This window comes from Chiroxiphia lanceolata, chromosome 6, assembly GCF_009829145.1.
Source record: "Chiroxiphia lanceolata isolate bChiLan1 chromosome 6, bChiLan1.pri, whole genome shotgun sequence".
NCBI lineage: Eukaryota > Metazoa > Chordata > Aves > Passeriformes > Pipridae > Chiroxiphia > Chiroxiphia lanceolata.
This window is the reverse complement of record NC_045642.1, coordinates 58,699,801-58,713,102: the sequence shown is the minus strand read 5'-3', so window position 1 is coordinate 58,713,102 and position 13,302 is coordinate 58,699,801. Positions and strand designations below refer to the sequence as shown.

Sequence of the window (13,302 nt, the reverse complement as noted above, 5' to 3'; positions counted from 1 at the left end):
TCCAGCAGGATAGTGGTGGTGAGGCCAAATGCCCACCTGCCCAGAACAAGACAGCTAAAAATACACCTAAATCAGCCCCTCTGGGAACACCTTTGACACCCTGTCTTAATGTTTAAAACCACTCTGGGTCAAGCTAAATCCAACTCAGCAATAACCTGCAAGCAATCCCTCCAGGGGGTGCAGGCTGTCACCCAGCTCTGCAGCCATGTCACACTGATGGCTATGGAAGCATCCTGCACCCACCCACTAAATGCAGCTTGAGGATTACATCTGTGTGTGCTGAACAGGTTTTCCAGAGAAGTCATGGATGCCTTGTCCCTGGACGGGTCCAAAGCCAGGTGGGCTTGGTCTTGTGGAAGGTGTCCCTGCTTATGGCAGGGGGTTGGAATAAGATGAGTTTTAAGGTCCCTTCCAACCCAAACTGTTCTACGATTTTGTGATTCTAAGAAGCATTTAGGAGCTCACTAGTGGGGCCATGCTGTTGTTGAAAGAGACATATTTCCGCCTCCATCCTACATTTCAAGAAACTGCAAGGAGCAGTGCAAAAATTGGCAGGCCTCCACTGCTGAAGAGGTCAAACAAATCCTTCTGCAGCTCCTGGACAGGTGATGCAGAGCCACATCTCTCCCACATCCCAAATCTCTGCATGAAAAGAAACTGCCCTTACACAGAACTGACTCTTGCAGGACACCCTTAGGGTGGAGTTGGATTTCAACCACTGCTAAACACTCCAGCCTGTGAGTTCCTACAGATGTAAAGCCTTCTCATATTACTATCTGTTGCTGTGAGAAATATGATTTAATCTACGTTACTGGCAATGATTTTTGCTAGAAGGTGCTATCTTACACATACATTTTCCTCAGGATCAAAAATTAAATCCTATGGACTCTTGGGATTGCTCGTCTGGGAGTCTGCCAGACAAGCGCTTTCCTACATTTATACACTGTTGTGTCAGTGCGTGGGCTCAGCCACTGCCTAACAAATTTACTAGATAAACCTCCATGATTCATACAAACAGCACTCAAGTGGCTAACTACCATATATTGGCAGGGAACTGATGAATGTTACATGAACAATGAAAGAACCCACTTAAATAATGAATTAGGTTTGACAGATCAACGGAGAGATGACTGACAATCCCTGGCAGACCATGTCACAACTCCAAAAAAAGAGGTGAGCGGCAGCGAGGGGGGATGGCATGAGCATTGTCTGCCAAATACAGGAGGGTTTAGGACCAGGGGTGGCTCAGATAAGAGCATCTCACCCACTTTAAAAAGGAAAAAGCATGTCCTATTCTCTTTGTTTAGTAAAATTAAAAGCATAGGAGGACATCTGCGTGTTCAGCAGACATATCTAGGATATCTAGGCTATCTATATTTATGTGTCTAGCTGACATACCTAGGATATCTATGAGTCTAGCAGACACCTTCTAGTGGAAGGTGTTCCTGTTCATGGCAGGGGGTCTGGAACTAGATGTTCTTTAAAGTCCCTTCCAACCCGAACCATTCCATGATTCCATGACAAGAAGAACCCACCCACACTCGTCTTTGTATCTCTCCCCTTAACAATAAGAACTTGGGTGCAAAGTGACAGCAATTGCATCTGTTTCCTTTTCCTACCTTAAAATCATCAACCTGGGTATTTTAAGATGTCAACAAGAAGGCAGCATTTCAAGCCATTAAACTAGAAACTGATTTTTTGAAAAAAGTGTCTAGAAATTGCTCACATTTTCAAGAGAAGCTATCCTGTACAACCACCACAACAAATTCTTCTGCTCATACGCAAAACCAATTTGAACTACCAAGTCTGTCTTCACCATAATTTAAAACCAGTCACTGAAAAATATCATCTCCCCCACAACAACCTCCCCATAAAACTGGAGTAAATAGATGCCAAAGTAACAACGTATGTAGATAAAGAAGAAGAACAACAAAGGACGAACAACAAAGCACCTTTTCTCAGCTCTTCCGGGGATTGATTGGTAACTAAGAGATTTTTCTGTGTCTTTCACATCCTGAGAAGCAGTGAAGTATTCAATGTTTATTGACACTCTTCCCTTCGATATCATGTTCTGACCTTCCCTCGCAGTAAGGATCGTCGGAGCATTTCAGTGGAATATACTGGATTTCTGTTGTTGCCTGGATGAAGTATGCACTGGGCTGGGTTCACTCAGCTGGACAAAGAAACTCATGTAAATACCATATTTATGGCACATAAAAATGTGCCATATTTTTTACTGACTTTGCAATCTGCTCTGTGCCATTCAGAGCAATTTCATTTTTACACATGGACAGAGGCAAATCAATTCCTCCAGGTTACACCAGAAGCACACAGGAGTGTGTCAGAGACCCTCTGAGCTGCAAGCTGGGTGTTGTGCTTTAACCTAGCAGGCAGCTAAAACCCCCACAAGCTACTCACTCACTCTTCCCCCGGTGGGATGGGGGAAAGAATGAGAAGAAAAAGTAAAACTCATGGGTTGAGATAAAAAAAGTTTAATAGGACAGAAAAGGAAGAGGGGGGGAATTATATTAATGATAAAAGAATACAAGAAAAAAGTGATGCCATATGGTGTGTAAGGTCCCTTTGGCCAGTCTGGGTCACCTGTCCCAGCTGTGTCCCCTCATGGTTTCTTGTGCCCCTCCAGTCTCCTCGCTGGCAGAGCACGAGAAGCTGAAAAGTCCTTGACTCAGAGTCAGCACTGCTCAGCAATAACTAAAACATCAGTGTGTTATCAACATTATCCTCATTCTACAGCCAACACACAGCACTGCACCAGCTACTAGGAAGAAAATTATCTCTATCCCAGCCTAAACCAGGACACTGGGAAGCTGGTCACTTTTCTCCCATTGGAAGCACAGGAAGGAAGGAGGCATATGGCAGTACATGAACTCTTGTTCCTTCAGAAAACCCCACCTCTCGTGAATTCTGCAAGCTGTTTCACCCTGCCATACTGCCACCTTTCCCAAAATGCCTTTTGCCTTTTACTGACTTTCTGCTCACTGAAGTCCTGGCAGCGAGGAGTTGCAAGACAGTAATAATGGTGTATGAACCAAAAGTTTCTTTCTGTTTTCTCTCTTGACTAATTCTTCTTTTCTTTTTTATTTTTCCTGTGAAAGGTACAAGCCCTATCAATTTTACATCTGCATCTATGGATGGGCTGCAGAAGCCTAAAACCTGCTTGTGGACTGAACTAGAGCAACATGCAGCAGCAGAGACTGAGCTTCTGTTTGGAGACTGTGAGCTGACAGAAGATAATGGAAGGTTTACAAGACAGGACCTTCCTGAATGATAAATGATTCCTCGTCCATTCAAAGGATCTGACAGACCTATCTATTTGTTCTGCTCTGCATAGAGAGGGGATGAAATGACCCAGATCAACACAAAAGGTGCTACAAAAATCAGATTTTCAATGCATATTCAGCAACTCTAGGCAGTAAATGCACAATAGGTATTTAAACAATAACCCTTGTAAAAACTTGCTCCCTTGTCATAGGATGCTTTATGTTTGCTATTTTTAGCTTTTCAAGTGTCAAGAAGCAGCAGAAAAAATATTGCTGAACAGCACTGGACACCAACATAAAACAAGTCAGGCAAAAAGAAATCTGAAGTAAGCTCTGAAAGATGAGGTTAAGTTATTCAAAGCTCTTTTTCCTGCAAGACAGGTGATGTATTTCAGTCTAAATATCCCACTCAATCTGTCCTCAGTGAACAAAGAAATGACAAACTGCCAATCAAACTGAAAAGCATCTCCATTCATCAGGGCTTCCCCCGCCACTGCCCCGCACCGAGCGATGCTTTATCAGCACCTACAGAATCTGAACCTGGCTATTTTTAACAAGTACACCACTTTGCAATCCTGCCCACCAGAAGGATTTGCAAGTCTTTCCAAATACTCCTCCCAGGTCCTGATAACTTTGCCAGCGTGAATAGGAAACTTGGGGCTTTCAGAAAAAGCCGCTTCTCGCTGACAAGGCAGCGAAGATTTCCTTTCCTATCTGCAGTTTGCATGAGTAGGCAGCTGGGATTGTGATGAATTACTATCTCTGATTCCAGTGCTAAGTTTAAGACATTTATTTGGCAGAGTCTGTTAGAAAAGGCACTGCCAATACCAGCTACTGGTATTAGCAAACTTCTTCGGGAGAACTACCAAAGGTATTTCACAGCCTCTCTCTGCTTATAACAGGAGTCTGTTTGGGAAGCAGAGATTTTTATTGATTGAACTGTAATTGAATTTAGCTGAATGTTTATCTCAAAACACAGTTTCAAAAGAGAAACTAAAACATCTTGGTTTGAAAACTACTCAAATAATTTTCAGTTCTTAGTTACACCTTTTCATGGGGCCGAATCCTTCTCCCAGGCTCACTGGCCACTTTGATTGCCTGAGAAATTGCCTTTTCGACTGATTATTTGCTGTGCCTTCCTATTTCATTTTGGAGCTCAGAGTGTCAGGCTTTCAGCAGCTGGCCCTGCAAAGCATGCCTATAAAATCCTGCAGGTCTGATCTCTTTGCAGGAATATTGCAAGTATGAAGCCTATGAACAGTGTATGTCTGGGAGTTGGTGTATTTTCTAACCAGTATTCAACCAATCAAGGAACTGCTCTGTATTATCATCTGGATTTCAGGGGCAGTCATCACACCAATGTGCATGAATTGTGAATCATCAAATCTGCATTGATGTCATTGCAAAAGATTCAACCATTTGATGATAATTGAGCATTTTCACACTGGTAAATAAACTAAAGACTGTACTTTTCTTGCAGTCCACAATGCTCTTCACCTGACTCACAAGAGAAGACACAATCACATTTGATGGTATTATTTTTATGCAATAAGCAAGTCAACTGTCCTTTTGCCATGCTTCTTAAATTTTAGAATCTACTTTTGACTTTGTCTAAAAACCTATAAACCTACTCAAGGTTTTCCACCTATTAAGCTCACAGTTACCACTTACAAATTTGACCCTTAATAATTTTGTATGTAGCACTTATAAAAACTTTTACGATCTGACAGTGGCACATACATAGGCTGTGGTAAAAGCCAGCTTTGATACTGCAATGTGTATTCCCTATCTTTAACATGTTTCAGAGATGAAAAAACAAGAACACAATCCACCTAGAACAAATACAAAGCAGGTTACAATCTGCACTTCATTTTCACTTACTGAGGCCATGTATATATTTTGTTGTTGTTGTTATCATTATAAATAGTAGTAGTAGCATTCATTATGTTTTTATGGCTCTCACCCCACTCTAAGTCATTTACCACTCAATTCCTTCTGTGGGACCCTCCTCTGCAGAACAACAGAAGTCCCCACCAAAAAAACCCCAAGGGACATAAACATTACAATATATATAAAATCCTCTATATTCACTTCATTCTCCAAGTCTCCAAATTCTGTAAATACCACAAAGCAGTTTCAACAAATGGCACAACAGCACCTAGAGGGTTTTGATGACCTATCTGCAACAGCTCATTGATGCTCTGCCTTGGGGATTTGCTTTTTATGAACTTGGAAATGTTTTGGAACACATCAACCCATCATGTAGAGATGATGTTCGGCAGAAATTTCATTGCACCACACTGCAAGAAGAGTCCTAAAACCGCAACCTCTCTTTAAAAAGCACTTCAAAATCTCCAAACAAATGGTTTTAATCTTCTAAAGACCTAGAAAGACTGTAGCAAGAAAGCTTCCTTTTTATAGTTCAGTATTTCTCTGAGATGAGCTCAACGTGTTAGCTGAGATAATTATCAGAGAGATTATGCAGATCTTATTATCAAAAGGTTTTGTTTGCTCTCTTGTTACATAATTGGTTAGTGTTTGTATGGAGCTCAGAAAATAGAAAGCAACAGAGAAATACCAAGAATTATTTAACAGAAAAATAATTCTCCCAAATGGTATTAACATTTTAAGTTGTCTTCACTATATTTAGAAGATTTCTATTAACCTGTAGAGATGCTCAGTGGTCTAACCTTGGCAGCACATGAAATGAGAAATGCGCCTTACCACTATTGATTTTAGAGTATTTCAGTGGAGCTGTGAAACAGCAGGAAGTAGAGAAAAGGTGCAATGTAGTGTCTTATCATTTCCTTCACTTCTAGCTTTGCTGGTGGCAAAGGTCACCACATTCAGAAGATAAAATTCAGACTTGTAACTCAAACCATTACAATAAAGTACGCAATCACTTTGTGGAATCACTAAATATTTCAAGAATTGGATAAAACCACATGAAATGTTTCCAAGCTTGTGCAAGTTTATATTCAGTCAGACTACCTGAATTTGAATACACTTTGTACTTTTAACCAAATTCTAGCCAAGACCTTTCAGATGTGATAAAAGCCATCTTTAAAGTGAAAAGTTGAGGCCCTGAATTCAATATAGACTTGTCTGTGGGCACACTTATGTATCCAGAACACTTAGTTTTGCAAACAACTTAAAAGCTACAGCAGCTACACAATTTCAATTCCCGCTTCACATAATTCCAAGTTCATTTTGTGATTATTTACAGGGCCTTCAGATTTTTTTAGGATGTCAAGAAAGCTTACAGCAAGTGTGCTATGCAACCCTTATGCCAGCCATTGAACTCCCCTTGGGTTAAACGCAGCAAAATTGAGTTCTACTTACAGCCAACCATCATCATGGCCACGGAAAAAATCTTCTCTCCATCAGTGGTCGGTGCTATGTTTCCAAATCCTATCGTTGTAAGGCTTGTCATGGTAAAGTAGAGAGAGGATATGTACAAGGAGTCTTTGCTGGGTCCTCCTTCCCACTGCCCCGAGCCAGTGGTGTTGTATCGATATGGTGTCCCAATGCTCAGGGCCAACTGGTAGAGCCAACTGTCTGTTTTGATTGTGTTGGTGAGTTCATCTATAACCTCGTAGTCCCCGATGCTGTACCATATGCAGGCTAGCCAGTGGGCCACCAGCCCAAACACACACACCAACAGCACCAGCACAGCAGCACCATATTCCAGATAATGGTCCAACTTCCTGGCAACTCGACCGAGCCGTAGAAGACGCACCACTTTTAAGGAACTGAAGAGGCTACTGATTCCCTAGGAAAGAATAAAAATCGTTATTTGATCTGATATATCCTGCTGGTTAGCACAGAAGTCTGTACAGCAATTCCTGCATCTGCTTTAAATCTTTCTACACAGTTTTTCAGGCCTCAGATAACAGAATACAAAATCAAACCCTTCTCCCCCTACAGTGCTTTTGTCCTCATCAGGCTGAATCAAGTTTGGCACTCATTAGGTGGATAAATTATTTTGTTCAAGCTCAGTCTTTCAAAGCAAGAGTTCTGTAGAATCCAAAGTGGGAAATGGCAAGTTTATTACTAAAAGGAGTGATTCAATACTTCGCAGTCTGAAGTAAACAGGAGACTCTGCTTTGACCTCAAGGAGATCAAACGAGGTGGAAGAGCAGTCACAGATGGAACTACACCATCCAAGTGGAGTCTTCTCAAAGTTTCTCAGAGAAGAGTATTCTATTAAATCCAAGCAGAGTATTATTATTCTGGTCAAAATAGTGGTCCACCCACTTCAACAACCCTCAACATTAACAGATGCTCAAAAGAAACATCAGAAAGTAATCATAGTGGGTAACTCAGAGAAATCTGCCTATTGTCACTCTCATCCACCAAACAGGAGCTGAGTGGCTTCCTCTAGTCTCCACCCCTTAATAACCTTCACCCCAGGTAACATAAGTGTGGCTATTTTGTTAGTTATAGGAAGGCTCACTGACTGAACACGGAATTAACAACTCTGGTCACATCACCCTTCTGACTGAGGGTAACACAGACCACAAGGCACGTGCCTTTTGCATAAAGGGTTAATTTCCCTTCCAGTCAACAGACATATTTTTCTAAAGCAAGTGTTTGTGCAGTGGTTTGATTTTTTTTCACACAAGATACATGAAGTACAAATAAATGGAAGCACAAATATTTAGGGAATAAGAGCACAAGGACCATCAAAAAGTTAATAGAAACATCTGAGAGGGAATAAGAAATGTGCATGTCCTCCTCAATGCACAAATGGTTTGCACTGTATCTTAATAGAGTTTAGAGATGCAGAAAGAGAACAAAAATATGTTCCTGATCTATTGCAATCCCATGATATATCTAACTTATGCATTAAATTAATTAGTGGCTCAAAATAGAAGGTTTGTAAAGGAAGGTTTCTAATATAAAACATTCAGAAGCTGAAGACATTTAATTTAAAGTAGAAATTAAGACATAGAAAGCAATGAGGCAAACATTCCTAGTTACTGCGCCAAGATTAAATTGCCCTTTTCTATGCATCATTATCAAATCAGTCTAGTCAAAACACTAGCTAATTATATTATCAAACAGTAAAAGACTGGAGTTTCTGGAGTTTTCCATACCAGAAAAACATTCATCTCTTTTGCACCTCTGTTTCTTCCTCTTTTGCATCTTCTTTCCCTTTTCCCAACTAACATTTGAAGGGTAACACACATCTGATATTTCTAGATGTAATCTGTTTGGCACAGTTCTTGTATGCTTTTCAAATCCTGTTGGAATGTGTTTCAGATCCCCAAATCCTTAATAAATTGAAGCTCTATATTTGCATTCAAGCTCTCACGATGACTAATGCCACAGAGGGAAGTGGAATTTTCCCATTTTGATTTCTGTATTTTGCATTTACACAAGACAGAGATGTAGTTTATTACTCTTATTTCCATCTAAATGTATATCTACTTATTTGCTTTAGGATATATGACTGTGAGGCACTCTAAGCAGCCAACTGCTCCAATAAACTGGGAAGTCCCTTACAACACACATGACACAGTGAACTGGGGACAATGGACTACTGAATGAAGGTCCCACCCCACAGAAACAACATCTACATTAAAAAAAAAAAAAAAAAAAAAAAAGAAAGCTATAGAGTAGTTTAATAGTGTACTTCATTAAATTATCCTGCAGTGTGGTTCAGTGAATTAACCCTGGTTTTATAACTTGCTGTGAAACCAGAGGGAGAAAACAGCAGGGCGGTTTTTTGCAGGACCAAATCCTGTTGCACTGCTCAAGCAGAGATGCAATACTTCCATTGTTTCCATTTTACTTAAAGATTCACCGTTCCTTACCAAGATTAAGGCTAGGGAAGGAGTTAAAGACCTGGAATTCAAACTTGGGAGTCCCCATTTTTGCACCCAGTAGTTTAAGTTCCTCCCAGCGACACAGTTTACACTGCACTTTCTACTGCACAAACCCGAAGGGAGAGTCAACCCTTGAACAGGACAGTTTACAGTGTGACACTACATCATCTCTCTCTCACTTAAGAGGACAGCTTAGCATTTGAACAACTAATTTGAACAGCATTTATTTCAAAGTCTGGGAGAGAGTTTATGCTGTCTTTTTTTTTTTTCATACACACAGAAAACAATCGCATCTCTTATGTACAAAACAAAGAGAAATATTTCATTCTAGCTGAAACTGTAATTTATTATTTCCAAAGAGTAATACCTTTAAGTAAGTTTCACTGTAAATTTTAAAGCCAGTTCAGTCTGACTCCTTACTTTAAGACCAAGGAATCAGAGATATATTTATTGAGCATTGACATTCCATGTCTAATCTTGCAAAATATAAAGACAATACTGGAAACTTTAAAAGCCTCTTTCATAAAGCACTACCTAGGAGAGAGCAATTAAGCACATACTAAATGAGCATGTGACATATTGCACTGAGGACTGGGTTGGATCAAGTCCATACCTTCATACTTAAAAAATTGCTGACGATGAATGCACAGTGGTTAACAGGCAAAGCTCTGCCTGAGATTCAGCAACAATCTCTTTGGTGGAAATTACCTGAAAGACTAACTGCTTTGAATTAAGTTTGAGCTATTAAGAAATTCAGTTTTCTAAACTCAACTGATTGCCAGCTGCCTTTAATTTCATTTTTCTTTTAACTGTTTTTGTGCTCCATGATGAATACTTTGGAAACCCTTCTACTACAGGATGAGCATCTGCTCTAACAGAAGCAACCTCAGCACTCAAGGAACAGAAAGGTGATCAGGAATTTTGAGTGGAGCGTGTAATCCTGTTTGGTTCTAGCATCGTGTAAATAACACACATTTTTGATACTGAAGATCCAAACCATCTGGGAGGAACATTTGTGACTCTATAACTGTATTTAGTCAGCTGAGCCAACTGCCTGTAACATCTGTGTTCTCTAACTGAGAATATCTCGTTATGTTATGAACCATCCAATCCAGCCCCTTGAGGTTTTGACTGATGCATTTTATCATGTCCTAATCAGATGAGGACATTCAGCCTGCTCATCATCAATCATCTCAGCTACAGAAATCTTCCAGCTGAAAAACCACCTACTTCAAAATTGCATTTCATGTGTCAAGTTTGGAACCAAATTCCTGTCTGACACATATCATAGATTTAAGTATTACAAATGTCAGTCACGGGAGACCTTCCCAGGGACTTCCAAGGCCTTTGGATCAGGAGAGGACACAAGAAGTAGCTCTGAACCAGGCATTTTTGTACAACCATTTCCATTTAGGAGCCAGCTGAAGCCATACGAAGGATGTAGACAATGTCAAATTTATCCAGAAAGATACTTTTGAGGAATGGACGTTCAAACTTTGGAATTACATTAGACATTCGTGATTAAACAAAGCCCAAGTTTCTTGACGCAAGCACCTTGCAGAGTCTGTGTTCTCAAATTCTCTTGATACAATAAGAAATGAAATTCAGTTTGATAGTAGAGGCACACCTGATGACAGCACTCAGTCTGACACACAGAGGGACCATTCCTTCCTCTAAAATTACCTGAATCTTGCCATTTCAAACCCTAGACGTTACCACATTGTCAAACTTCAGTCTTCCAGGATTAAACAAGTGTCTAAACTCTGTGTCTACATCCAGCTAAACTTTTCTGACCACAAGACCGAGAAAAATGTTTCCTGCACTTGCAATACACACCGTGGGAACAGACCTCTGCACCTCCAGCAAAAACAGGGAGCAAAGTTCTCCTGCACTTAATGAATCCCTGATAAGCCAGGCAATAGGAAGGATGAAGTGATCAAAGTTATGTTATACAGGGGTCAAGAGCCCAATATGCAAGAAAGTGAAGGGAACACTGTCACCAAAGGAAAATGAAGGTTAACAAGGGCAGGAAATCATTCGAGTCCAGAATGATTCTGCCAGAGATGTCTCCTAAACCAGGGAAGAGAGGTTGGAGTCTGTTCTACACTAAAGGAGCAGCAGAATAGCAGAGCTACGTGTTTGAAAGATCTGAAAAAGATTTCATCAGCTGGTTAATTTCTAATCTAATAAGTCTTTTCTGCAGTAGGAAATTATTGTATAAATGTTTTTAAAAAGGAAAATAAAAACAAAACCAGTCATTAGTTTCAACCATCTAAATATACAAAAATCTGCTTAAACCTCAAAATTAAATCCCAGTAAGCTGAAATGGTAAATCATGCATAACTTTTTCTTTCTACTAGGGAACAATGTGTTTTTAACTCTAGGCACTTTTTCAATTAGATTTCACTCCATGATTTTTTTATTTATTTGTTGTTAGCTGTGGGTACATATGCATCAGCAACAACCAAAAAAAATGAAATATGAAATACGCATTTTAAATGTGTTCTAAAACTGAAATCCTCTGAGCTTTGAAAATGGGGATAGGTAGTGCATCATTTAACAGAAAACACTGTCTCAGAAAAGGTCAGAGAAAATAAAAAAGAAAAACTTTTCACTATGTTTTGATGTTCAGCACATTGTGGTTTTAAAGAATTTATGGGGTGGCAAAGGACCAGAGCTTGGAACCTTTCTATGAAATGTAAGGTGTGCTGCCACTGCAGTCAAAGGCTGCTTGCAGCATGTACAGACCTTAATCTGAATTTAAGCTAATATGCTTAGAGGTGCGGGGCACAAGCAGTGACAGCAACCTGCATTCAGCAAAACCAGCCATTAAAGGGATCAAATCCTCTGAGGGGTTTGCAGCCCAGGTTCAGCAAGAGCAAAGTGGTTCTGTGTAAGCTGAGCCTGAGCACACCTGCACACGCCATGGCCACACCACAAATGAGCTCCAACCACCCTCCTGGGGTGGGATTCATATCACATAATGCTGCAACTCGATGGCAAACCATCCTGTCTGTGTGAATAGCCCAGATTTCCTCCCTGGTGAGTGAAGAGTGGGGCATGTCAGAGGAGTGATTCACCCAATCCATCTCAGACAGCTGGGGATGGGATGAATCATCTCAGGGAGCTGTCTCTCTCTCCCCTCCCACTGAATACAAACAAGCTGAAGGCTATCGCTTACACAGCTTCTCTGAGGAGAAATTAAACCCATCCTTAGAAAGTGGGAGAGTCCTGATCTGGGCAGCAACCAAACCTGTATTATGTTATGACAGAGACAGATATTACAGAGCACTCCCTCACAATGTGAGACTTCTCTTTCTCGAGATGAGTGTGGAGAATAAATGCTATTTAATAACAGTAGGCTGTGATTTTCTGCAGATGCATGCTTATTTCTTCATTCAGTAGCCAATTACTTCACATACAGTGATGCTACACTGCCTTTAGTTCTAACTGCATTTTGCAGAAGTCTCCATTGGCTTGAAGAAGGAATTGAATCCGTTCATTAAAAAAAATGAACAATTACAAAGTAAACTGGACTGGGGTTCTTGCTCTCAAATAAATTATAAAAGTCTATTGAACTATAGACAGTAATAAGTGAAGATAACTGGACTGTGAGAGGTAGAAGAGTCAGACACCTGGCAGCAGAGGACACCTGGAATGTCCTTACACCAAAAGGTACAAAAGATCAAGAGAATGTATCTCAAAGAAGGGGGAAAACTTGTAAAGCTGGGCATCAGTTACAAATCTGTAAAGAATCACCCAGAGGAAGAAAACAGAAGCAGAGAACCAACAATAAATGAGAAACAAAAAAATGATCAACAGAAAACTACACCTTAGAAACTAAAAGGAATAAGGATAAAGTGTGAATTGCCACATGTCAGGTTGAACTTTTCATTGTAAAGAAAATTAAAAAAAAATACCCAAAGATTCTTCACATTCAAAATTGAAAAAAAAAAAAAAAGAACAAAAGTGATCAAGCTGCAGTGAAGTAAAAATAATCCAGGCTTGCACTAAAAATTAAATCCTATGCATTAGTTTCCAAAGATGACGTTGATGTTTGCTAGAAAAGCTAATGCATCAAGAAGGAAATAAACGGATACATTACCTGAATAAATGTTAAGGGAAAGAGTAATTAGAAACCCTGAGATAAATCAAAATGCAATCAGTGCAGCAATAGGTTTGCTAAGCTT

The 13,302-nt window shown here is 40.0% G+C and overlaps 1 protein-coding gene across 1 annotated transcript in view; it reads right to left on the bottom strand.

Moving 5' to 3' along the window:
* The window catches only part of KCNH5 (potassium voltage-gated channel subfamily H member 5), a 175,761-nt gene that overhangs the window by 108,446 nt on the left and 54,013 nt on the right, over positions 1–13,302 (bottom strand). The window contains exon 7 of the mRNA XM_032691257.1: positions 6,624–7,053. Within this exon, the coding sequence (XP_032547148.1) occupies positions 6,624–7,053 (430 nt within the window). The remainder of the gene's footprint in view (positions 1–6,623; positions 7,054–13,302) is intronic.